The sequence below is a fragment of the Cottoperca gobio genome, chromosome 9, assembly GCF_900634415.1.
Source record: "Cottoperca gobio chromosome 9, fCotGob3.1, whole genome shotgun sequence".
Classification (NCBI taxonomy): Eukaryota; Metazoa; Chordata; class Actinopteri; order Perciformes; family Bovichtidae; genus Cottoperca; species Cottoperca gobio.
Genome location: NC_041363.1, coordinates 14,595,963 through 14,623,548, shown reverse-complemented (window position 1 = coordinate 14,623,548; position 27,586 = coordinate 14,595,963). Strand labels below are relative to the sequence as shown.

Sequence of the window (27,586 nt, the reverse complement as noted above, 5' to 3'; positions counted from 1 at the left end):
ATCAATTGATACATTTCATATTCCTCGTCAGCTCGCCTGAGATGACAGCATGAAAGCTGCTGCCAGTGAGAGTGATCCCTCTCTGACACCGCTGTTTGATGGAGATTTGAACTATCCTGACTGATCGGCACTCGCTGATACGCCGACCAACTCACTCCTTCAAGCTCACGGGGCGCGTCCAATAACAATCCATGACACACTTTCTGAGAAACAAAAAAAACAAAAACATTCCTGTGTAGGGGTCCAAAACAAAAAGCAGAGGACGTGAATATACATTTCAAAAAACTAACTTTTATTAAAACAAAAAAACAAAAACAAAAAAAATCAATTATTGACTCATTAACAAGATTATAAAACAGTGATTTAGTTACATAAATAAATTGATATCGGTGTATCAAATCTTAATTTCATAAGCATGTATACATGGGTCATTGTAATAAATAAAATGGGAGAGCAGAAGATTTCTACACAAAACAAACAAAAAAAAGAAAAAGAAAAAAGACTCAGAGGAAATTGTTTCTGAAGAGAACAAGAGACACTGGACAACGTATTTTTTCACCAAACACACGTGAGGAATTGCTTTGTTAAAGCATGAGTTACACAGCCATTCACTTACTAATTAAGGACACTAAAGCTGGGACCAAGGTGGGTTGTCTCTCACCTCTTAGAACGCGTTTGGTTGTTAGATAGATCTCCTGTTTGGTTACTTTAAAGCGTTAAGACAAGGCAAGAGAAAAGGCTGCTTTCATCTTTAATGAACACAAGATAGAAAAAGATGCACAGAAAAAGAAAAATCAGACATATAAAGAAGGTAAAAAGGCAAGTAATGATAGGACAGCTGAACATTGCGGAGGAGACACTGGAAATGCTGCGTTGAATGAAAGGGAGAACTGAGGAGACTTGTTTTTTAATCTTTGCTAGATTGAACCTGTGCATAATTATCAATGTGAGTCTTGTTGAGTTGCACAATGATTAAGTTTCTCTGACAAGGGTTATATTAAAGCAACATGAGGCAGACTTCAGCCAAGAGATGACTTTAAATGCATGTAAGGCTGAACACATAATACATGATTTTTTAATCGGATTCATCCCCAATCAGCTCCTGTATAAGTACATTACAGTTTTTCCCCCATAGGATCCTATGGAAAACTAGGCTAGTGCAACAGCTTACATGCATAATTAAGTCCTGTATTGTGTTTTCAAACATTTATCGACCAATTGCCTGAAGTAGTCTACCTCCTACCCCCTTTCTATGATTTAGTCAGCAGGAATGAACAACAATGTTTTTCTCCGCCATCACCAATTTGACTCCACCTGCAGTTCATGAGGAGATCCAGCATCTCAAGTATGAACACATGAGGCCTTGTGAGTCCAAAAAGCCGCCAACAAGGTCAGTCTAGTCCTTCTGATATGTTCCGTTTTCAACAAAAGAGAAAGAAAGAGAAGACAAAAGAAAGAAGGAGAGCGAGAGAGAGCAAACTACAGCGGCTTCAAGTATTTCACATTACATAGAATACTCTGTATAAATTAGTTAACATATACTTTCAGATCCTCCATATTCAGACATATACTATGGCATATATACAGAGTACAATAAATGCTCGCTCATGTTGCGTCATGTTTTTGTCTTTTTCCTGTAGTCAGTCGTTCATTTGTTCCGCCTTTTTTCCTGTGTTGAGAAATCCCTGAGAACGTTCTGGTTGACAATTACTGAAGGTTCCACACAATGAACTTTAACAGTAAGTCTAATTTCTATGATTCACATGCACAGAGGGAAATGACACTGGCCTAGCCTGAAAATACCGTACAATGGTGGCTGTTGGAGATGAGAGGGGACTGACATACTGACACATCTTACAAGTCTGTTAGAGCCAATTTTTGGGGTGTAAGTACCGACGCCGGGGCAGTGACGTACAGCAGAGCCGAGCGCAGAAACACTCAGCAGGAATCTGACTCCACTTCTCCTCGTATCCTTGGTCTCACTAGTGACTCTCCTGTTTAATTATCAGCTATCATCGATGACACATATCATGATAGCAACAAAAAAAAGAAGAAGAGGGGAGCAGATTCAATACCGTTTCATGAGGTAGTCGTCTCCCTCTGGGTATCTACTTCAACTAGAAAACTCAACTTTAACGGTTATTTAGTCAAACTTGGGCCGTTTAAAAAAAAAAATCCCAGCTGTACTAAATTACATTAATGTAACAATAATACTCATTATCTTTGTGTAATGTGCCATCACTGAAACGCCTGCATACTGTCCTCTGTCTAAAACAGGTAGTCGTTATGGAGGTGGGGACTATTCCAACAATAACAACAACACGAGTTAGCTAAGAGCATTGTTGTGTGTAATGAAGCTAATGCCTGGGACCCAGAGAAAACTAATGGCTGCTCAAGTGCTGCTGCCACTACTACTGCTGTGTCTAAAGAAATGCTGATAGCGGCTTTCTGTCAGTGCTAACCCAAGCTGTGCCGAGCCGAGCAAAGCTGTGCAGTGCTGCCCAGCGCCCACTAGTGAGGGTCTGGACAGAGGGAGGTGCTCTGTGTGGTTTAAAGCCTTAGTTTCTCTTTGAGGATGCCGAGACGTAGTTTTTTTTTTTTCTTCTTCTTTTTTATGTTTTTACATGAGCGCTATTGTAGAAGATGCTTTAAATCATAAAAATAAAAGAACAAAAATTTTAAAAAAGCAATTTCACTTTTCATTTTCCTCTCGCACACATGTAGAGAAATACACACAACATTCACAACGTGACAAATTTCCTCTCTTCTGAAAAATAAAAACACTTCTGTACACATAGTAGTAATAATATTATTAATAATAATAATAGTAATAATGTTTATAACAATAACAACAGCAAGAACAATAATACCGCGTGTGGCTCTGTTGATTTTTTTGTCATCTTTTCCTTTCTCTTTTTGCTTCATTCTACAAGTCACATCCCTCTTTTTATTTGTCTATTTTATAAGTCCAAAAGAAGTTCAAAAGGCAGACTCAAGTTAATAGAAAAGTACTAGAGTGGGAGGGCAGCTTTTGGGCGACCCCCAGCCTCACCCTCAGCCAAACCTCTCCCTCACCAGCATCATAAGTTTCTTTTTGCCCTTGTAGATCTGTTTCAGGTTGTCTATGAACTGGGTGAACTGAATGTGTCCGTCGTGAGCCATCATGAAAGTTTCCCGGGCCTTGCCCAGGAACTCTATGAACTCACTGTAGTGGCGCGGGCTGATGTGTGTGAGCCGCGAGTGTGTTGTGTTGATGTATGCCCCGATGGTTGCGTCCAGCAGCTGCCTGAGCGGCGCCTTGTCCAGGGACATCAGCTTCCCAGAGTTCCTGCGGCTGTGCAGTGCCGACACCATGCCCGGCGTGGTCAGCGTGCACCGCCGCAAAATGTCCGATAGCACGGTGGCGCACTTCACGCTCTTGACCACCAGGGGGATAACGGCGGCTAGCTCGTTCTTCCCCAGCGAGTGGCTGAGCGCGCAGGCCCAGAGCACATCGTTGATGGCCGGGTGTGTGTCCTGGTTGTAACTAAGGTTCAGATGAGCCATGGCTAACGTCGCCAGCTTATAAGCCCTCATCGGGTAACCGCGATGTTCCATGTAGCGTGCTATAGTGAACAGCTGTGTGTAGCTCATCCCTGTTGTCGCCGCGTCCAGTACAATCTGGTAGGCTGTCTCGAAGGCAATGTGGTCCTTTTCACAGAGTGTAAGAGCAGAGAGGGCACAGTTCTGGGGGTCCTTCATGGCACACTGCAGGGCGAGGGTGCGGGCGGATGAAGCCAGGTTCTCCTGCTGGTGGCAGTCCAGGTGCAGGCGGACGATGGTGCTGTTGGACATGACAGTGGTGGCCACAATACTGGTAGCTTCTGTCGGGGTGAAGAGGGTGAACCAGCTCTGCATGATGCTGTCCAATGCATACACACCTGGCACACACAAATAGGACAGAATGAAGAGAAAGTGATTAGATCAAGCACATTTTGAAACAATCAAACCGACACATTTAAGGAGCCAGGCACACTTACCCACTTCAGTGGCACATGTGACTAACCAGCGCACCATCTCTCTCCTCCTCCAGTTTAATGTGGACAGAGTTATTCTCATCACCTGATGGAGATGGAAAAGAAATGGGGAACGACAGGTGAGTTGTGGAGAAAATACTTTAAACAACATTAAACTCTTTAACTTTGAACCAACTGCACAAGGAAACAGAAATATTACCACAATTCCCATAGGACTATTTTTTATATTTTATTCAACAGTATGTTTGAAGAACTGTCAGGGCAAAGATTGTACTATATTGTAAACAATCATTAAACAGGGACTCATTTTTCTGTGGTTGTTTTGTCATCAAAGATACTCAACCCGTCTTTCGGTTTCACTTCACATTTGTATTTTATGACTGGCTGAGGGACACAGCTGCTGTGAGGATGACAAACCCTCAAGCAAACCTTCAAAGTAAATACCGGAACGCATGGGCAGCATTACAAGGAATGTAGTCTGTCCAAAATCAGCTTTGTTTACTACAGTAATACAGGCATGCTTGCATCAATGCATTCTACCACTTTGTTGTTTGTGTAAAATCCACTGACACAATCAACCTGGTGCACAATCAAAATAAAGAATGACTGCAAGGAGAATTTGATGTTTTTGCCTACGACAGAAAAAACAATGAAGTGGCAGCTTTATCCCAGTCTGATAATCACTTGTAATGTAGTCCTTTGAGTCATCTGCATGCTTGTTTACATTTTCAGAAAGATAAAGGATACACATAGTTGGATCTGTAATGGTATGGTAGACATCTCATGGTAGACAAGAGGCCTGGTGATCGTGCTGCATGGTCATATAATGGCAATAAAATAAAGAGCCATGTCAGAGGAACGAGTGCACCCTGAGGTGGAAATACCGTTCCCTCGTGATGTTCCCATATTACAAGACGAAAATGCCAACACAACTTTTTACAAGTTTCACAAACACCAGAACAAAGTCTTCCATGGATCCAACAGATCTCAAGATAAGTGTACCCTTATGGCATGTACAATAGAGTTCATCCTCAAAAGCCGTAAGATATCAAAGATTATCAAATCCAAAGGGGTTTCAAATAGAAACAGTGGCCTTATATATGAACTTCATACGAGTAAAATATCACTATCGCACATACATAATCATCTGGAAATCTGAAATCTTGTTTCGGTTCACACTAAAATTGTGATTTAGCAAGGCCTGATGTACACGCACCTGAACATGTATAACCTCCTCAAAAAGGTACGAGTAAATACACAGTGACGAACATTTGGACAAACACCGTGGCCGTGTTTACGTACCTGCAGTCCCAGCTCCAGAGAGACTTTGAGAAGTGTGATGTCAGGCAGGCTGTCCATGAGAGTGGCGATCTTGAACGCATCTTGTGCAAGTTTGAAGATGTGAGACGAGGAGTGAATGTTTTTCTGGATGGACTCCAGGACTGTCTCCAGCCTGCGACTATCACCTAGAAGGGATTCGAACACAGGAATGCTTTAGACTAGGACTATATGTGTGTGCTGCTAATACTATCTGAGAGTCTTCACTAACACTCTGTTCCTGTGTGTATTTGAGAATATATCCGCACCTTTGGCAGCAGTGAGCATGGTGGAGGCCAGCTCACACTGCTGAGACTCTATGTGGCTCAGGGTGAACCAGCGCGGGTACCGGTTGGGCACCACGGACACGATGTGGTGGGGTCGTGACAGGTCACCGGACGAGGCCGTCGACTCCAACACCGGCAACCTGGCGGAGCAACAGACAGAAAATTAGATCAAAGTAACGCTTTTCTGGAGAAAACTATTTAGTTCAATACATGTTATCAAATGTTATAATGTTTTGAGAATATTTGATGATTATATTAAGTGACCATTGACCAGAGCATGAAAGAGAATAATGTTGAGACAAGAAAGACAGAATAGCAGAGCAATAGAGTGAATGATCATCAGAGAGAGGCAGAGTGACACCAAAGGATCACAAATCATTAAAATCACAGTGAAATCAGAAAGAAGAAAATACTGTTCAGACAGAAAAAAGTCTTCATTATGATGGTCTGAAAGTGACTTCAAAATGAAAATGACTTTAGTGATCATAGGGGGATTACAGTTAGCCTATCCCTGCAATTTACTTCCAACCTAGTATTTAAATCACCTAGAAACCACGGTATAAATAGTATTTTCTTCACTCTAATTGGTCATAATGAAGTCAGAGCTGTGTAACACCTGCTAGTGGATGAAGGGGCTTCACTAGTTTCTCTCTCTCATTATAATAATACTGACAGGGCCAAGTCTTCACCAGTACCAGCACCATTACCACTGTGGCCGGCTCATCTCCTATTCTGCTTCACTTCTCTTCCCTCCGCTCCCACCTCCGTTTCAAAGGTCTTCTTTCCTTCAGAAGACAGCACAACCTGGCCTTCTCTCAGCCAATCACAAAGCTAATTGAGTCCACGGGGAAATTAAGGAATTCACCTTCCAGCCCCGTAAGGCTGGACACACATCAAACAAATACCGACACACATGAATGAAAAGTGCCCACACACACACACATGAAAAGTACACACACACACACACACACACACACACACACACACATGAAAAGTACACACACACACACACACACACACACACACACACACACACACCCCCTTTTGAAAACACATCAAAGCAGCCCAGCTAAATGCCAGTTTCAATTTCAGAGCAAAGTGCATGTGATACTGTTGCCACCTGAATGAAGGCATGTACAAAAACAGCATCTTCTTCACTCAGTTTTGCCCAAGAGGGCACAAGCAGGGCTCGTCTCCTGGAGAGAGAGAAGGTGACAAAAACCCAGTCGAGTTGCATGCGAGTGTGAACACTGACACTTGGTGTAAAATTAAGAGGTTTGGAGGCCTTAGCAACAGCCGGGTTCATTCCACACACATCTAAAGAGCTGCTAAAAGCATACACCACACTGGGGCCTTCTGGAAGGTTCCTGGGGTGTAGCAAAGCAAAAAAAAAAGGTCCCTGGTAAAGATGGAGGCCTCATCAACATTCCTGTCTTTGTTTGGTTTTCACTAGAGAGCCAGAAGCCTCCATTGGATAGGAGCTTGAGAGGCCTGGGTTGCTGAAAAATAACCTCCTCAAAATGTTGGGAGGAAAATCCTTACTGGGCTATTGTTCCGTGAGAAACCAGAAGAAAAAAAATAAACGATGAAAAGATCCTAATAGATGGCTCTGAAGCATTCAATCTAAGCCCAAGTAAGGTATATTTCCTGCTATGGGTGCGTTCCCACCGAGCGCCTTGTAAAGTACTGTAAAATGATGCACACTGGTTATAGACATGATCATATTCTCTTTGCAATAACACAAACTCTCAACTCAATGTCAAGTGTGCTTAAAACACCAACTTATGCTCATATTTCTTTCCATGGCGGGGTATAAATGTGTATCATCAATGATATATAAAACACTAACAGTGAGCTGGAAGAGGCAATCAATCACTCTGTGGAGCAGCAAGAGGGGGGGGGGGGGCAGCTCTGGTGTCACTGTAGCACCCTGTCACATCTGAGAGCGACACAGCAATACTTATCATACCAGAAATATTCAAGGTTGACAATGTGGAGGGAGTCTGTAAGGGACCCCGGAAGACAGACGCCATGTAATCAGTGGACACAGTTCGGTAATCAGACATTTCGGAATGACTCATGGTTGAAGTTTAAGTAGATTTGGTGGATTATTTATGGAATAGTAAGTAGCACATAGACTAAATTGCAAGTTAACACATTAAAAGCCACATATACGATGATGCAAAACAAGTTAAAGTGAGGAAGAAAGAGCGAGACTTTGATAAAAAGCAGTCCAGTCAGGTTTTACCTAAATCCTGAGGCCCTTTGGGAGTTCTGGTCAGCGTCACCATGACTACTGACCTCTCTATATCATGCTCCTTTCCCCCTCCGACTGTAAACACCCTTCACTTTTATAATCCATCAAGCACACATCTATCAACTAAGTGTCACATCCGCTGGATGACCTCCACTATATACACAAACTCAGAGTTGGAGACCTTCATAATGGCTGACAGGGGGGGGGATCAACTCATACACGACCCCAAATGTAACCCCACATTTTAGTTCACTCCTCTTAAGTGCCTCGGATGCTTGAAATGACATCTGCTTTGGGTGAAGCATTGTTTTCTACACAGCATGTACTTCATCAGAGAGTCCTCACTGTCAGGTGAAAAGCTCCAGAATATCTCAGTCTCACTTCTCAGTAATCTAGGAAGGAAAACAGCTTTATTTTTAGCTTGACCTCTGTGCATTTCTTTTCTTCCAAGAAGTGTCAAACAACTTTTATGAGCATAGAAGGTTGTAGGATTTTCTCTGACTTAGTTGGATGTAATCAGTCAACTAAATGACAACATGAATATGCACAAAGATCTTTAGCGGTACACACTTGCACAAGGATACTTTCTACTCCGGGGTATGTATGGAGATGGTAAAGTAGTTTTGGTGAGGTATAAATGCTTAGATTGAAGTGGTACAATTTTCTTATTATTATCATTATTATTATTATTATTATTATTATTATTATTATTATTATTATTATTATTATTATTATTATCATCATCATCATCATCATCATCATCATCATCATCATTTTTATTATTATTATTATTATTATTATTATTATTATTATTATTATTATTATTATTATCTGTGTGTGCATGTGTTACAGTATGTGTTTAAGTTCACTCAAATTCAGAGTTTAGGAACAATTTTGAGGTGTTTGCACTCAACTTGAGTATTTCCACTTCATGCTACTTTTAGCTGCAACTCCATTATATAAAACTCTACTACATCTCAGAGGGAAATGTAGCATTTTTTTTAATCCACTATATTTATTTGCCAGCAATAGTTACTAGTTACTTTCCAGATTAGGGCTCTATATACAAAGCATATGATCAGTTTATAAACTGACAACCCAAGAAGACTGTGTGCTGCACTTAGCTTCACCTCGACCAGAACACTAAACCGCTGCTTACATGTTATGCATCAGTAATGATTAATTAATAATTAAAACTTTGAATGCAGGACTTTTACTTGTAATGGAATATTCTTTACAGCACGGTATGACTACTTTATTTAGTGAAATAATCAATACATTTCTTCCACTACTGCAAATATGGATTCCCTGCATCTTAATTTGAAGTTTGCCTTTTTCGTTTAAACATTTCCATCATGAAATGATGGAAAAAGAAAAAAAGACAAGTGCTATACACACAGGTTGGCCTACTAAAAGAGTTTACGGTACCTGCGAGTGTCATTGGTATGTCATTGGTTACTAGTTTGTTGATTATTTTATCCTCAGACTACAGTTATGCTATACAGCGTGGTATATTCAAAGATTATGGATTATGCAGAGGATCAAAGGTTGTGGATTACAGAGGATCTAGATTCATTAGCATTGGAAGACTCGTATCTCATATGGAAATCTCATATGATAACAGGCGGCAGGGATTTGTCTCTTTGGCTTCCAAAGAGTTGCGATAAGGACAGTCTCCGGAGAGGAGCAGCGAGCTTCTTTCTCTGTGGCTGCAGTCAAATTCTGGGCAGCCCGTGAACCAGTAGGCAGCTTCTCTGTTTTTGTGTTGGCTGCTCACACCAAGCTATCTCACAGCATATGCTGCTCTCACAAGCTTTAATTAACTTCATGCGCAGCACAAAAACACACACACACACACACACTCCTTAAAATACTGGATATGCATTTGTGTATGGAAGCAACCTTAAACTGGTTTAAGAGCAACTGTGAAGGAGAAAACAAATGGAGAAAGCAAATGAAAAAGTGTGCGTGTGTGTGTGTAACTGAGCGAGAGAGCTAGACTTTACCTCTCTCTTCGTATCAATGATAGTGTTATAATGGGTCCATTAAAATAGCCCTGGTTCCTTTACCTCCTCCTCTATATTTAACTGTCCGCCGTCCCGTGGGAGCGAGGAGGTATATGCTATCATATAACACTACGCTACATTACACACATTCATTATGTGCCGAGTAGACACCCCTGGCTCCCAGGAGCACCCATAAGTGGCCATATTATTCTAAATCGCCGGTTTCACACCACAGAAGTGAGGATGGAGGAGTTATGGGGAGGAAATGTGGAAGTAGGGAAGTAGCGAGGAAGGGGGGGTCGGGATGTGAGTAGCTGACCCAGGGAAAACAGATTTGGTACTTGGGTTTAGAGGCAAGGAGGGGACACTTGGATGTGCAACCTTGAAACCACACAGCCAGTGTGAGAAAGCCAACCATGTTGTTTTGGTTTTGAAGGCAAGTCATTTCAATGCCTGACACCTCCTAACTGGTTAACTGGAGGGAAGTGTGAATGATGCGTTTGTTTTCCTTTTGTTCTCCGTTGGTGCGACTGTGACACACGATGGTACAAGCCAGAAAAAAAACGCAGTTCTCATTCATTCACTAATCATTTGCCAGTTTCTCAGCGATGGACTCTGTGAGAAGCTTTGTAGAAACACAACAAACATCTTCCCCACACTGCCCTCTCCCTGTTGGCCCTGCATGTGTGTGTGTGTGTGCTTCCTTCTCATTACAGCCACACTAATTACACTCTCATTAATGTAATTAATATTCACTGATCCAGCTCCCACTAGTCACAACATCAAAACACAGCAGCGCAGACTGATTAACACACATACACATGTACACATTGTCCACAGATGAATACACACAGGAGCTTAATATAGAGAGATCACATGGAAAATGCAAAGTCAGACCCACAAACAGGACAGAACCCCAAACTAAACACAGACTCACACAGATGCATAAGAAAACAAAGATAAAAGGCTTTATATTTTTTACCATCCTTGCATCTCTAAACTACAGTCTGATCACCATAATTGAGCCATGGTGACTGCACGTACAGTTTGGGGAGGGCAAGCATGCACCAGGCTGCACACGGAGAGATCTGAACAAATGTGAATGCGATCCTCCAGTTTTAGGTGCTTAAAAACTTAAATCTGTTAGCAAAGCTTACTAATAAACAAGTGATGCTGCGTCCATTTAAAGCCAGATGATTACATTAAGTCTGAGGTTTTACTCAGATGGTTTTTTTGCCTCCATTATCCCAAACTTGGGAGACTTTTTCTTAATCCAAAGATCAGCTTGTGTATCTTCAAATGAAGATCAATAAAATGTGATTAACAAGGTTTTGACATGATTACAGCAACACACACAAGCGCACACACATAGACACACTTAAGACCTACCGCATGGCTCTCAGTGCAATTTTGTACGCCAGTTCAGCGTCGTGAGGTAGGAGAGAGGTAAAGAGATAGCGGGCGAAGGTGTGCATGGGAACACTCTCTCTGTGGACGATCTCTCCAAGGCCAGAGTACGGACCAGCTGCTCAAAAAACAAAGAAAAGAGACACAAAAGAAAGGGGGGGGGGTTTATTGACGGAACGAAGAGGTGGAAGAAAACTCACTCATAAAACAATTATTTGTCTCATCAGGTCAATAAATGTTATGGTATGGTATTGAAATTGATGGTATATACACAGCATAAACAGACAACAATTGTTGTATATTGAGTTTTCTAAAGCACACTGGGGAGTGACTTATCCCTCGCAGCCAGGAAGAGGCAAAGCCACGCGGCATTAAAACAAACTGTGACGTCAAAAAACATATGGTCGTGTGTGTGCAGACTGTCTTGCACTCTCTCCCTTCCCTCCCCCCCCCCCCCCATCTCTTCCTGCACTTCCCCTCGTCTCTGGTGGGTTATTTTAAACCCCAACAGGCTCCTAAGCCACAGACCACATCACACAGTGGCGCGGCTGGAGCCTCAAGGGGCCCGCAGAGGCCTCGGAGCCTGGTGCTCTATTAGTAACGGAGCCAGAGGTGGGTGGTCGCGCCGGGACCGAGGCAGGGCTGGGGTTTGGGTGGGGACTGGAGTGGAGTTTGACTGGGCCGAGCCCTTCAGGATGTTCCACCTCTCCCTCCTCCTCCTCCTCCTCCTCCTCCTCTTCCTGCCTTTCCCATAACCAAACCTCATTCTGCTCCAGCCCCAGTCCTGTAAATGTACACACTGTTGTGTGTGCTGACACAATACCCCTGGTGTTACTGTGTAAAGAGCTCATTTTGGTCTGGCCCAGGGCAGCTCAGCTTCTATTTGCACCACAAAATGAAAGGATAATAAATAGTGAGACAGAGTCCAATGTGTTTTTTCCTGTTTTAGCAAGAATGTGTAGGGGCTTGGTGCGTGGGAAGGAGAGAAAAGAAAGAGAGCTGGTGTGTCTAAACAGTATATGTATGTGTGTGTGGACACTGCTGGGAGATGTAGTGAAATAAAGCGACAATAAAAGGTTGAATATTATCCGTGAGCTCCCTCACCCTCTAGCAGAAAGACGGCCTGTTTACGGAAGATTTTGACCAGGGAGTCGTCCAGTTCCACTTCCTGAAGCTTGGCCAATAGCTGCTCTTCGTTGCGACACACCTTCTCTTGAGCGTACAGCCCGTCAGGCATCACCCGCTGCTGGCCTAAGCCAATCAGAGCCGTCTCCACTGCCAGCGCAATGTACGATTCACCGTCACCTAGCAATCGCTGCACGGGCATTCGCTGGAGCTCTGCTCGGCTTACAACACTGGAGCAGTCTGTGACGAATAGAGAGAAAACTGAAAGTTAGATGAGGAGAAAGGGAGCTGAAACAAGTCAAATGAATTGGCATTCTCTGAGGTTTTGGACACTAGATGAGTCTGTCTACTATGGAAAACCACTGTGTCAGTCACACAGTAGAGGTCTTAACCCAACGACCATCCAAAATAAAGATCAACGCCTCAGGAGCATTCCTCTCTTCACTTCTCTACCTCAAAGGAGAAGGCTATTTCTGTGAGCAGAGGAGGCAATGAGGGAGAGAGCAAGGGACAGAGCGATTGCCGAGCGTAGGAGAGGAAAAATGAAAAAAACACGAGAGGAGGCAAGAGAAGATAAGACAAAGAGACTGAAGGTGAATCTGCACTTAAACTATGCTTTCTAACATCTGCATATAAGTCGAGAAATATGAAAGACCTGAAGAATATGTCTTATTATGCTGCTAGATAGACTAAAAATGACTCAACTGCAGTCAACAAGGCACGGACACGAGTATAAATCATGTATTTTGTCAAAAATCAATCTCTGTGAATAATAAATATTATGTTAAAAAATGTAAATGTTATAAAGGATCTGTGTATAAATATAGAAATGTTTTTGTACTTGGTCTTTCATGATTATAGCCCTGTCCCTTTTCTATAATGCTGTACTTAAATATGGTAGTTTTGTTACCCATGTATACAGTATGTTATTATACTGTATATTTCATATACAAATCATATAGTACAAGTATGCGTTACTAAAAAAAAGCATATAAAAACAGTATATTCTTTTTGGATTTGTGTTGGCTCAGAACGATTTGTATCAAATGTTGCCATAAAACCAGAGCTATATTTAAGTATACGTGTAGATGTGTTCCATTCAGGCTGCCAGCAGTACCTGAGAGGTCTAAGCAGGTGTTGGAGCCCTCCTCTCCCCCTCGTCCCGACTCTGTCAAGGTGCTGAACAGGGTACCGATGGGATCCAGGGGGTGTCCCACCCAGCCCTCCATGTTGGTTATGGAGGTATGGCCTTTATGGAGCAACTCTGAGAAAATACAGAGTAGATAAAAACACAGATAGCAAAGAGTGCCAACAAAGGGATGAACTTTAAAACTCATATATTTATGAATGGCCTTCACAAAACAGAAGAGCTGACAAAAACACTGTAAGAATGACCTGCAGTAGGAAAGTGAACACTTCTTAAATCGAATGAAAAGATAAGGACAATGAATACAAAATGTAATGAAAAAACCACCGAATATTTATTTTCGTTTGCTTTTCTTGGCAATTAGTTCCTCCAGCTTCCAAAAATTGCCTTAAAAACAAACTTCTATTGGACTATTGGATAAATGTCTCCTTCTCTCTTCTGTCCACGCTTTGATATTATAAGGTATTTATGTATGGGATGGTATAATAAGGGCTCATTTGTATCATAACAATAAATAAAGAAACTAGCTTCACCTTTTTTATGTCTGCGGAAGTGCTCCATTTGCCTATGCTGTTGCCGCCGTAGCGTGTTCACCACAGCGATGGCCAGCCGGAGAGCTTCTCTAGGGTAACCGTGTGAACGCAGGGCATCCACCCGGGCACAGGCCGTCGGGACATGTTCTGAGGGAAAGACAAAGTTTTAACTCCAATATTCCTCCATTTCGCAACTGCACAGTATCAGTCCATACTGTGTATAAGTAAGTCATCACATACACCTACATACACACAGACTCACCGTGCCACAAGGGCCAGCCACGCGTGTCAAAGAGGGAGCCCTCCTGGTTGTCATGGTAACAGTAGTTGGCATAGAGGTCACTGGCGATAATGTGCTGGAGGTGTCGGTCCTGCCAGTGCAGGTCACAGGCCTCAATGGCCCGTGTAAACACAGTCCTGTGGGGGCGCATCTCTGCAAGAAGAAGAAGAAGAAGAAGAAGAAGAAGAAGAAGAAGAAGAAGAAGAAGAAGCAGAAGAAGAAGAAGAAGAAGAAGAAGAAGAAGAAGAAGAAGAAGAAGAAGAAGAAGAAGTGAGGAGGAGGTGTGAGAAGATGCTCGAGCAAGGTCCACACGCATAGTCATATGGTTGCTTTTCTCGCCTTTAATGACTAGGCATTTTAACATCTATTAATACCATGGTCATTTTTGGGACATTAGCATAATTACTATAGACAAACACAACCATCACCTACGAGAATGGCAGTCTGTACCGGCTTCTGCACTGCAGTATGCTGCACAAAAGCTTTGAGAGTGAATGAGCTACATGGGAAAGATCCCCTCCAATAGGATGATTGTTTGTAATGAAACTTCCTGCTCAGGGATGAACAGTAGTTTTCCATGTGTGCGAGATGGATGTTTACAAAGGCTACATGCATTATAGCACCTCTCCCATTGAGATATATTTTTACAAAATAAATATCTTTTTGACAGACAAGCAAAACTTGTCAATCTCTGACCTTGGTTGCCATGAGCACCCTGAGGCAGTGAGTGGGTGAGGTTGGGCAGTTCGTTGCCGTGGTTACCATCCTCCCAGGGGCAGACGTCCACGCTGTTCCATCTGCGCAGCTGGCGCAGCCATGATGACTTCTGCTCTGCTTTGCAATGGGGGTTCAGTACGATGCACATCCACAGGGCACCTGGACACCCACACAAACATAAAAACACGCACACAGTCAGTCAGCTGACCTACTTCCCAATGTGTGACAATGACATCAGCATGAGTCATACAATGCAGGTAGGTATGGCTTTCGAGGTTTAAAAAATCTTAAAAACAGTTATCTTGCAAGAAGTGAAAGCTGGAGGCAGTTTTCAAAAATGTGCAGCATTCATAACATTGTTTTTTTTTTCTTTTAGTGCACATTTTGTATGCTGCTGCCATCTTGCACTGGAATACAAAAGTCTGTGAAAACAGAGAACTTAACTAGTCCCGAGGCAACGCTGACTGCACACACATCATTTTGGAGTAAATTGGAACAAACAGAATATGAAAAGTGGCTATGTCTCTGGGGATGCAAGCACATTCAGGGATTTTACTCTCAAGACTGCTGGGGATATGTACACTCTACAGTGTGTGTGTGTGTGTGTGTGTGTGTGTGTGTGTGTGTGTGTGTGTGTGTGTGTGTGTGTGTGTGTGTGTGTGTGTGTGTGTGTGTGTGTGTGTGTGTGATTGAGTTGTACATATATATCCGTGTAAAGGCAGATAGTTTGGGAGGAAGGACGAAGACAAGGACAGAGACGAGACATGAAGAAAGAAAAAGAATACAAAAGGTGCAGAACAGAGGGAGAGTAGAAGAAAAAAAAAGGAAATAGAAAATGAAATGGTAGCGGAGAAGATTTGGACGAGGAGACATGGGTGAGGACAAGTGAATGAGGCTTGGCTTTGTGTCTGGAGGAGCGCAGTAGCTGCGGCTCAAAGAAGAGAAAGACAAAAGAGGGAGACAGAGAGAGAGACAGAGAGAGACAGAGAGACAGAGAGACAGAGAGAGAGAGAGAGAGAGAGAGAGAGAGAGAGAGAGAGAGAGAGAGAGAACGAAAGCGGGAGCGAGAACGAAAGCGAGAGAGAGAGAGAGAGAGAGAGAGAGAGAGAGAGGCGCCAAGAGGCAGCATTCACCACACATCAGGGGGAGTGATAAGGACTTGGGAAGAAGGGTTTGAAGTGTGGACTTCAAAGAGACCGTACACACACTTCCAAAAATACGTGGGATTGAAACAGATGAGATCACTGTGCTGTCCTCACAAAGTGCAGAACAAGACCAAAGGGAGAAAACGAACATCATCATCAACAGCAGTAGCAGCAGCAGCAGCAGCAGCAGTTGAAGCAGCTACATCAACCAAGACATTAGAGGAAAACAACAAAGACAAGAGACAACACAAGTGCTGTCCTGGTGACGGGCTTGTTGGTTTTGGTTTGTGAGGAAGTGTTTTGCTGTAGGTACAGTACATCTGTCAAAAGCACTGCACACTATATCAAACCAAATGACTGCATGGTGAGCAGCACTCTGTCACATCAACTAAATATATAATGTGAAGTGTTTGAAAACATTACGGAGGTCATAATATTTGGGGTTTTGATGAGGCACGATGTGCTGCATTAAACGGCTTGTAATTCACAAAGACACTCTTGCTGAGCTGCCAAACTTGCGTTCACAGTGAGAGGGAGAGACGGGGCTGTCAGTGACGAGTGTGAGCGTCTGAGAGTGTGTGTCTATGTGGGCTGTCTTGGACACAAAGAACAAATAAACAAAAGGGAAGGAAAAAGATGTGCGTGTGCTTTTGTCTCAAAGTCTGGGTTCGATCGCCCACCTTGCTAAATCTGTCCGTGCCTGTGCATACTGGGAAAGAGGTGTGTGTGCGCGTCTGTGTGCACATTTGTAGGACAGATATTGTGTGTGTGTGTGTGTGTGAGTGTGTGTGAGTGCTTACGTGCGTGCGTGGGTGTGTGTGTGCGTTTTTCCCACTCACCTAGTTCGTCCCAGAGCTGTCTGTACTTGTCGGTCATGGTGGTGCCCTGCTGTCTCCACAGCGCCAGCCGAGGGTCGGCCATGAACTGTTCTGTGATCAGTGTTAACATCCTCGCTCCGTTGGAGTCACGCATCTTCAGCATCTCCCTCACCTGCAGGAGGAGAGAGGAGGAGACAGGGAGGACGGGTTACATACACACAGTTTATTCAAACAGATGCACTAACAGAGAGCAATGAACACACAGACAGTGACACACAGTAATATAAAGACACACCAAACAGCTCTGACAAGGGAGAAGACATACAGCACTGCTACACACACACACACACACACAGAATAAATGTAAAAGTATGCATTCTTTGAAGAAATGCACATATGGTTTATCAATGACAAAACTCAAGTGAGCGCCAAACAATTTCAGGCAGTGCTTTTGTAAGGACTTGAGATTGTTTTCAGATATCTAAAAGTATAAATTACCTGTTTTTCCCCACAAGTTGTTTTTTATAGTTACTGTACACTTGATGTTTTCCTTTCTATTGTGTTTGATTTGCTGATCTGTGTGGCGAGCTGCAGAATATAATTGCCTTAATGGGGAAATAAAGGGGTATTGAATAAAAACAAAAAAAAAAGACTTGATACCTCAGACGTCACTTTCTAACAATGTTGGAATAACATGCTTTTTAAAAAAACATCCACCTGCTAGGATTATATCTATTTCCAAGTTATTGAATGTCTGTAGACAAATCAGAGTAATTGTTCCAGACTGGGCTGTTCTCCGTTGTTACTTAGAAGGCGAGGTTTGACATTTACCTTCCATGGTCAAATCAAGTTTGCCTTTAAGTGGTACAAACTGTCAAAAATTGAGAGCATACAACTGGAGCCAAGAATGTTTGCTCAAACCAGGAGACAAAATTCCTCTCGCACCATCCTTGCTTTCTCTCCAATGTTATAAGCACCTACTACACATCTCGACTTGAAATATCGAATACCAAAAACTAGTTTTATGCCGTCTGAATAGTTTTGTATTTCTGAAATATTCTTTAAAAAGTTACAAAAAAACAAAACATTCACAACAGAAGGAGCCACATTGTACAATAAGGCTAAATATTTTTAGTATTTTGTTATTCTTTAAACACAAATCCAGAAATGTGTCAGCGTTTGTTATGGAATAAAAAATAAATACAAATCTATGTGTAAATCCAATAATAATAGAAAAAAAGAATACAAAAATCTTTGTGAAAAGACTGTTTGTCAAACAGCCACTTAAAGAAGTTAAAGCATTCATATTCTTCCCCTCTTGCTGAGTTTTCTCCTTTTTTTTCTCCTCACTTTCTCAAACTACGGTGGTCAGCATCTTCTAGCAGCAGAAAACACAACCACTGTTGGGTGCGTGGGGATAAATCCAGGTTAAACCGATCCGCTACTCTTAAACATTACTGATATTTTGAGTGAAAAGCTAAATAAAAAAAGAGCGGTGATTAACTGTACGTCATGGACGTGGGCACAAAAAAGCACATAAGTGACGCGTGTTATTCATAAACACAAGAAAAAGCCACAGACACACAGGAGCACATACAGCATATACATTAATTCACATTCAGTAGGTGTGTGTTTATCATTTGAGGGCAGCTCGGTGTACGCACAAATGCGTACGCGACTCTCGACGTGGGTGTGCGAGTGGACAAGCGTATACATGACTGTCAGTGGGTGTGTGTGCTGAAAAGGATATGACGGGCATCAAAGAGCACCAAGCCGAGAGACGTTCTAAAAGAGGGGCAGGGTGGATGATAATGGCCTGTTTTTACATAGCGCACAACATTAATGCTGCCCTAACTCTGCCACTGTAATACACAGCGAACCACACATCTCTCATGTAATCGTTTTATCACGGGTAGTGCATAGTGTAAGCTTTTTTTCTCTCTTTATGTTACACTTCCTTTATGCAATTAGCTGGAGCTAAGAGGCAGCCTGCCTTTTAATGCCAATATATGTAAGTTGTTTTGTCTGGGATTACTTTGAACAGGGAAGGCCTCTTTTCATAAGGGAACAGAAGAGAAGTGCACTAAAGAGAAGAAGAAAATATTTATTAACAGGATGCAGAGGGGAGGATCAGAGACTGCATGTGTGTGTTCTTGTAGAGAGACGAGAACACCTAAAGGGAGGGAGGTGAACCTACACAGGCAGGATGAACTGTGTGCCGGTGCCTGTGGCGGTCAGGGTGGGTATGTGTTGTATGCGTGTTGTTATGTTCTGTATGTAGATTAATGAATGTTGCTGGCTCCTGACCTTGCTGAAGAGCAGGTTGAGTTGCTTTCCCGAGCCGTGGTATCCTCCCTGCGACAGGAAGAGCTTGACTTGCTCCTGAACCTGCTCCTCATCCAGATGCCAGCAGTTCTCATCGTCCACACTGGCTCCTGCTGTGGGGTCCGGGGCCCCTACATACACACACACACACAAATATACGTTATATTCATAAATAGTATATGGCTCATATGCAGCATATTTTACAGAGTGTTTTTGAGTCCAACGTCAACCTTGTCCTGTGTACATCTTTTCATTGTCGAACACAATTTGACCTCATTCTAACCTTTACAGAAAGACCAAACATTAACCCTTAATGGGGGGAAGACAAAGGTTTATTAACTTCAGAGAATTTAATCCCTTTTTCTACACCTGCGACATGAGAACATTTATTTGTGTCCACAGAAATATAAGAACAATATATATAACGCACAAGAAAATACATTGCCACTGTTGAGAACAAAGTAATCAAATAGTAGATTAACAGAAAAATAAATGTGCAACTATTTTTGATCATTCATTCATTGTTTATGTCATTTCTTTAAGCAAAAATTAGAAACATTCTCCGATTCAAGCGTCTCAAATGTGAGGGTTTGCGGATTTTCTTTGTCGTATGTGATTGTAAACTGAATGAACTGAAGGTTTTTGACTGCAAGGCGGACAAAGCAAGCAACGCGAGGCAGCACCCTGGGCTTTAGGAAATCATGATTTCACTATTTTATTGAATTATTTGAGAAAATAATCATCAGTTTAAAATCGATACTAAAAGTAAACAGTAGATGTCATTATGTGCAGTAACATGTCACATTCACTCATTATATTTGTGTTTTTCAGCCTTTAATAGACTATTTTAAGAACACTACGACAATGCAAGTGGGAACAATGTTAAAAACAAACAGCAAAGCTTCTCAGTCATTTTGTCACAAGTCTCAAAACAAAGGCTGCAATTGAAATCATTAATGTGGGATACTCTCACTTGGTCTACCTTCTTATATTAATACTATCCTCAGGTATTTTGCACTGAATTCAACCGTATTTTGTGGAAGCAGCCCAAAGCAAACCTAAACAAAAATCCAGTAGTCATCTGAGAATTGTAATATTGTAACATCCCACACACACACATTGATTTTATCATACCAAATAATAAGGACAGCACAGTAAGCTTTCCTAGAATGCAATAAGCGTAAAAATAAAATAAGGATTCACCTTAACATTTCCTTAATTAAAGTAATCCAGTTAGATCTTTTAATGCAAATGACATGTTTTAGTTGTACAGGATTATTGATGGAAGAGCAACAAATCAATAGGCCTTCAAATTAAATAAAAACCTTTCATCACAGAAGTGCTGTGATGAAGATCTCCCTCTCGTTCTCCAAGTTGCATATTTATTACGGTCCTCCATTATGTTTCTCAGTATCTTCAAAAATCCTCCCTCAAGATGTTTGTTACTGTATGTCTTCTTCTTCTTCTTCTTCTTCTTCTTCTTCTTCTTCTTCTTCTTCTTCTTCTTCTTCTTCTCTTTTCTTCTTCTTCTTCTTCTTCTTCTTCTTCTTCTTCTTCTTCTTCTTCTTCTTCTTCTTCTTCTTCTTCTTCTTCTTCTTCTTCTTCTTCTTCTTCTTCTTCTTCTTCTTCTTCTTCTTCTTCTTCACTTCTGAGTTACAAAACGGTTTGACAATAACACATGTATGCGTTTTCATGCCTTCCTCTTTTTCACTCATTTATTTTTCTCTGTGTTGTTTGCCTTTCAGTTTCTGCCTCTTTTATTGAGGTAAGCAGCAAGTACATTATCGATAACAAGAGATATGCACCTTCCTTTACCCCTGTGCTAAACTCTTCGTCTCTGTATCGTTCTCTCGCTCTCAGAGGTAAATAACGGGTCTATAGTGTTGATTAGAAGCACAGTCTCTCTTTTACTGTCTGGATCTCACTAATGAGTAACATTGATCCTGCCACGCTTTACCTTCATCGTGCAGTCAATACACGCAGGCAAGAACACACACATGCGCACGCATAAATACACACACCTGCATGACCATAAACATGCCCTTCTCCACACTCACTGACACACACACTTTCCCTCACCGTGGACCTGGTTGATCTCCGAGTTCTGCGACAGAATCTCGTCGGCCAGTTTTTGCGCGGTTGGCAACACTTCGGTGTGGTGGACTGAAATCAGATACTGGACGAACTTCTGCAGCTGGTCTCTGCTCATCTGGAATAGGGTTTCTGAGATGGGCAGGTGCAGTTTGACCTGCTCGGGCTTCCGTACTCTGTAAAGCGACAGCGCCACTACATGGGCGCAGTAGAAGATGTCTTTATTGCCGCAGGTGCATGTTACTGCCGTGATCTTGCAGCGGTCGAAGCTGACACTGACGCTGCATACAAGCTCTGGGGTCGAGGGTGTGGCGGGGTCCGTCACTGTCCCGCTGAGATGGAAACCTGAAAGAGTGAGAAAGAAAAGAGAAAATCATTTTTCAAGAAAGATCTTTTAAAAAGAGATTTACAATGTTTGTAAATATCCATCCTTCCATTGTACTTTAGAGATGAAACTAATAGTCGATCAACTGAAAATTAAATCAGCAACAATTTTGATGATCAGTTAACAGTTCAACATTTTCAAAGCAAAAATGTCACCGGTTCCAGCTTCTCCAATGTCTCGCAAATACTCTTTGTCTTGAGCGTTAACTGAATATCTGGGCTCTGTGAACTTGTAATGGGCTGATGGGAAATAATCTTTATTATAGACTATAGATAATTTGATTTATCAAGAAAATAATCGATGATGATTTTGATGAATTGTTGTTTGCAGCCCTACACAACTTAATTCCTTTGATTTACTTCGTTAGTAATACACTAATACAGCCAGTTTTAGTTATTGAGTTTCAAGCCAAGCAACTTTGATTGTTACTACGAACAGAGGTCAATCGTCATTAAGTAAGACCGAGATAAGAGCAGGAATATATCGTCTCCAAACAGCCAACAACTGGAGGTTTTGCCTAAACATCTATTGGATGTGGATTGGATGACTTGATCAACTCATTGACTGTGCCCTTTAGTAAATGACATTAGTGAATAAATCTCTTTAAGAATGAACACGCTCAGGATGAAACAGACTGAGTTGGACAGTCACCTGCCAAAGGCCCCATGTTCTCTTATCGTAAGAGCATGATCAGGACCAGCTGCAGACCACAGTTACGACTCTGAGAGAGAGTCAATGAGCCTGACAGAAATCTAGATGCAGGAACTCAGATCGGGGATCCACTGCAGGGGGAACTGAGAAAGAGATGAGGAAGTGAGCCGTGAGCACGGCTGTTACAGTATAAATTATACAGCCTCTTGTTTGAATATAATGTTTGATCTTATCCTGACTGCGCTATCCGGAGGCGCGGCTAGTCATTATGCGAGGATGAATATGAATGAGCAGGGCGGGGTCTCCGGCAGTGGCCTAAAACACACACTGATGAGCATATGAAAGAGACACACATGTACGCACACACAAGCCGCTGCGTGAGATCATGCATTTATTAATAATGGGAGTGGTTAGGAGAGGCAGAGAGTAGCTTATAAATGCATTTATGTTCACAGGAGAGATCTCTGAAATGCATGTGGACCAGGCAAAGACATACATCTCTTAAATACGTTTATCAAAGGGCTGAGCGGACGCATCGCTGTGATATCAAGCATGTATTAACGCAAATATCAAAGCGAATTCTGGGGCTCTACATTAGGTATGAAGGGAGGGGCAGGATTTGAATATTTTATAGGATATAGATGGAAACGGGTGAGGGGTACACAAGCAAGATGAACAGAGGGTCAGGGGTTAAGGGGTGTGCTAAAAATGCAGGTGAATACGAAGAAAAAGAGAGCAAGAAGTAAATAGGGTCACAACCCTTAGCTATATATATATATATATATATATATATATATATATATATATATATATATATATATAGCTAAGGGTTGTGACCCTATTTACTGCTATATATATATATATATATATATATATATATATATATATATATATATACACACACACCATCTACATGCGTTAAACTGAGGCCGCGTACAAGTTTATCAATCCAAAAAGCTCCATTAGCACAGTGAAAATTTGCAAGAGCATCACAACAGAAATAGCAGTGTTTTGTTATTGTATTATAAGTGTTAGCTGCAAATATCCAGTGCAGAACTGCAGAACATTGCCATGGAGATATGCTTTTCCATTCTGAAAGCCAGCTGGCAGAGGAAGTACATGTTCGTTAACAATATCCACAGAAGAGGGGTGTGGATCGAATATGGCAGCCACTTGCATCTGCACTGATCAAAGCCTATATGTCTACAGCTGAGAGAGAGAGAGACACAGACAGACAGACAGACAGACAGACAGACAGATAGACAGAGACAGAGAGAGAGAGAGAGAGAGAGAGAGAGAGCAAGACAGAGAGAGAGAGAGAGAGAGAGAGAGAGAGAGAGCAAGACAGACAGAGACAGAGACAGAGAGAGAGAGAGAGAGAGATACTGAGTCACTCTTAAACGAAACAAAAAGGTTTACATGGTGCAGCTGGTTGTAGAATGGATAGCTAACTTATTTAGCTGTGTAACATCATACAAATTAGCAATGGCTTTTAATACTTGCTGATACATTCTGTGTGTGTGTGTGTGTGTGTGTGTGTGTGTGTGTGTGTGTGTGTGTGTGTGTGTGTGTGTGTGTGTGTGTGTGTGTGTGCGTGACACAAGCTTATGTTTCAAGAGTGGCCCCTGGTCCAGAGAGGGGAGAGAAAAAGAGAACATCAAAAACATGTGGGGCTGAGAGAGCTCAAAGTAAAATCAACCTCTGATGCAAACACACACACACACACACACACACACACACACACACACACACACACACACACACACACACACACACACACACAAGCAGCTGCAGTTTATTTTTCAAATGTTTTTCATTTTCCCATTGGTAAAATTAACAGGGATACTTCAAAAAAAATTCAAAACACATGGAGTATGACAAACTATACAGTGATTAAAGACTTATCCTTGTTTGAAAAGTCCACTGTGTTGCTTTAATGGACACTCTCACTCTCTCCACTTCCAAGCCCTTTTCATGCGTCCCTCCCTCCATCCACATTCCCACAGCTCTTTTTCTCTCACTCTCTGACAGATGGGTAGGTAATGAGTTTCGCCTTTCCCCGTCTATTCGTCTGGGCACCAAAAACTGCCCCCCCACGCCAAAAATGCCCTTTTAATTTAGCCAAGCACTGAGTACAGGGCTATTACTGTTTAGGTACACTAACACGTGCACACTCGCACACACCTCCCATGACTCCTGGTTGGGTTGGTATGAAACCTTCAATGTCTCATGTGCTAGCTATTAAAGAGCCTGGTTTCCCCCTCACCCAGTCCACCCAGCTCCCCTCCCCAAGTGGTGCTCAGGGCTCTTTTCTGTGCATGTTCAAGAGGCCAGGGTTGGCTTTCAAAGTAACCATGGCGGCCATTTTTAGAACAAGGCCTCTGTGAGGTTGCCCTAGAAACCCCTTGTGACCGCCCTGGTGAAATCACACTTGGCCCGAGGAGCTGTGTAAGGCAGCAAGAACAGTGTGTGAAAGAGTGGGCGAGAATTAGCGTATGTATATATATGTTCAAATCCCACAAAAGCCTGCAGACCACCCACACTTTTTGGGGGACCCACATCAAAGCATTCCCACAAATAGCGCTTTGCTCTATCTTTCTCTCGGGTTTTGAACTTGTATAAGTGCCGATAAGCCAGCATGCACTCTCTTGACCAGCGAGGACCACTTCTGTCTACTCAACAACAAGGGGCCCCAGAAATACCGGACTCCTGCTCTTATTTCAGGGAGGAAAGGCCCAGACTAAGACCTGCAACTCCTTCAACATACATCTGTTGTGACGGAAGAATGCCGCCTTTATACGCTCCCTATAAAACAGGATTTAGCTTCCCACATGAAGGCAGGCGGTGGGTATCGGGCCGGGGCTGAAGGGTTTGCTTGCCTAAGCACAAAAGTGCTCAGTGTTCCAAAATCACTGGAGTAAATTAGATTGAGCAACATACATATACTTCCGCAATCAAATTAAGATTCCAAGTCAATGGAGAAAATTCCGGCCCAGCAGTCGGGACGTCATTAAGTTTATTGGCTGAATTGGTTGGTGAGTGACTGTCACCTAAATCTAATATGGCACCATGCAGTTCAGACACTCATCCGTTATATTTGTGTGTGTGTGTGTGTGTGTGTGTGTGTGTGTGTGTGTGTGTGTGTGTGTGTGTGTGTGTGTGTGTAATTCTGAATACATGATTGATTTCAGTGCGAGAAAAAAGATGAAACAAATGGGCTGGTGTAAAAGTGAGTCAACAAAAGCAAAGAAAAAGAAAAAGAAAATGAGAAAGCAAATAGATATTTAAGGCTAATTCACCTGGGCCGATATACTTTAGCCTTGCACATTAATTAAATTACCTTATGAGCTGCAGACAGAAAACAGAGCAACACTTAAATTCGACTCTGCTCTGCTAGAGCTTCCCTGATCCACAGGGCAACACCTGCAGTAGTTGAACATTTAACGTGAGATCCTACTCCATGTTGACCAAAGATGACCTGCTAAAAACTCACTGAGAAAAGGCCACTGGACTGGAATCCAATCCGTTCGGTTAGACTGAACTGAGAGGCCCTACTGAAAGGAGATCTGAACTACAACTGAAGACAAGCAAGGCAGGTCGAGGATGGGTCCCCCACCTCTAACACCGCCTCCATCCCACCCACAGATAAAGGACAATTTTTCATTGCGGCTCCTTGAACCAGCCCAATTAATAAGCCTATAAAGACAAATACAAGGCCTTTCAGCCTCTTACAGGGTAGGTTTGTGTGAGTAATAATGAGTACATGCGTGTGTGGTCCTATAAGGAAGCACCCATACAGAGACTATAAACAGAGATCAATGTTATCCTGCAGGAGACCTTGCTCCAGGCGTGTGTGTGCATGTGTGTGTGTCCTAGGTGTGGGACGGGCTGGAATAACACAGCTGAGCTCCAGGGGCGGCCATATTTATGCCTTAAACCCTCAAGAAGACCAAAAAGCCTTTTTTCTTTTCTGTGCTTTTTCCATCACCGGCACATTCACACACATGCACCAACTAAAACTCATACTATCTCCCAGTCTGAATGCTTATCCCGACAGACACAAATAAGCATGAATTAATGTTCATTGAAATTCTATGAATTTCAATGCTTTTACTTCCGCTTGAGATTCTGACAGCAAAATATGCATGCTGATTATACGGATGGGAGGGAAAGAATATCTGTACGTGTGTGTGTATATCGGTGTGTGTGTGTGCATTTGACGGCTGTGCGGGTGATTGGAGTTGTCGTCAGCTGGCGGTTGAAATGACAGTTGACTACTGGGCTGCTGCCACTTAGTTGCCAAGCGGTATATCAGGAATGACTTGCAATTTTCAAACTATCACTTTCAAAATGGATTCTAATTTTGCTGGATTGGGCCTGTCAAGCAGAGCTGATGTTACTGCTCTGCTGACTGATCCCAAAGGTTGGCGTTTAGAAGGCTGGCCAGTAGAAAAAAGGCAGTGAAGCCTCTGTTCAAGGATGTGATAGACACAAGACAAAAAGGATAAAGTGATGAGAAAATGAGTTCTGTTAGTAACACATGAAAGACCCAGTTGCCAGAAACCTTTCAGGGAATTCAGGGAGGAAACATCTTTTTTATGGAGAATTAGCTAAGGAAAGATTCTGTAAAAGGAATAGATTAACATTTTGGGAAATGCACTTTTTTGCCAAAAGTTAGATGAGTAGGGAGTATGCGTCAGACTATTTCTAGCCCAGGAGCAGCAACTTCCTGGTCTCCCTGCTGGAAGGTAGATTTTGTTACCTTTGAAAGACCCAGGCTAGCTGTTCCCCCCTGTTTACATTATTAATGCTAAGCTAAGCTAACTGGCTCTTGGCTGTAGCTTCATATTTACTGTACAGATAAAAGTGGCATCAATCTTCTCATCTTACTCTCTGGAAGAAAGCAAATAAGCATATTTTCCAAAATGTCAATTATTCTTTTAAATGCAGATAGGAATATATTTTAACATAGCTACATACCATAATGCCACAGCTATTGATAACATTAAAAAGATAAACAGCTTTGTCAAATACGTGGATTTCTTTTGGTGGATAAAATTATATTTCTTATAAAGGCAG

General features: G+C 42.3%; 1 protein-coding gene across 1 annotated transcript in view; it reads right to left on the bottom strand.

Moving 5' to 3' along the window:
- Positions 1-269: 269 nt before the first annotated feature.
- LOC115013291 (zinc finger SWIM domain-containing protein 6-like) overlaps positions 270-27,586 on the bottom strand; it is a 45,582-nt gene continuing 18,265 nt past the window's right edge. The window contains exons 2-14 of the mRNA XM_029439483.1: positions 21,460-21,816; positions 19,363-19,511; positions 17,077-17,227; positions 15,072-15,251; positions 14,358-14,528; positions 14,096-14,242; positions 13,533-13,679; positions 12,395-12,655; positions 11,273-11,408; positions 5,603-5,760; positions 5,319-5,482; positions 4,020-4,101; positions 270-3,920 (exon numbers count right to left, since the gene is read on the bottom strand). Coding sequence (XP_029295343.1) covers positions 3,055-3,920; positions 4,020-4,101; positions 5,319-5,482; positions 5,603-5,760; positions 11,273-11,408; positions 12,395-12,655; positions 13,533-13,679; positions 14,096-14,242; positions 14,358-14,528; positions 15,072-15,251; positions 17,077-17,227; positions 19,363-19,511; positions 21,460-21,816 — 2,969 coding nt within the window. The 3' untranslated portion in view covers positions 270-3,054. The remainder of the gene's footprint in view (positions 3,921-4,019; positions 4,102-5,318; positions 5,483-5,602; positions 5,761-11,272; positions 11,409-12,394; positions 12,656-13,532; positions 13,680-14,095; positions 14,243-14,357; positions 14,529-15,071; positions 15,252-17,076; positions 17,228-19,362; positions 19,512-21,459; positions 21,817-27,586) is intronic.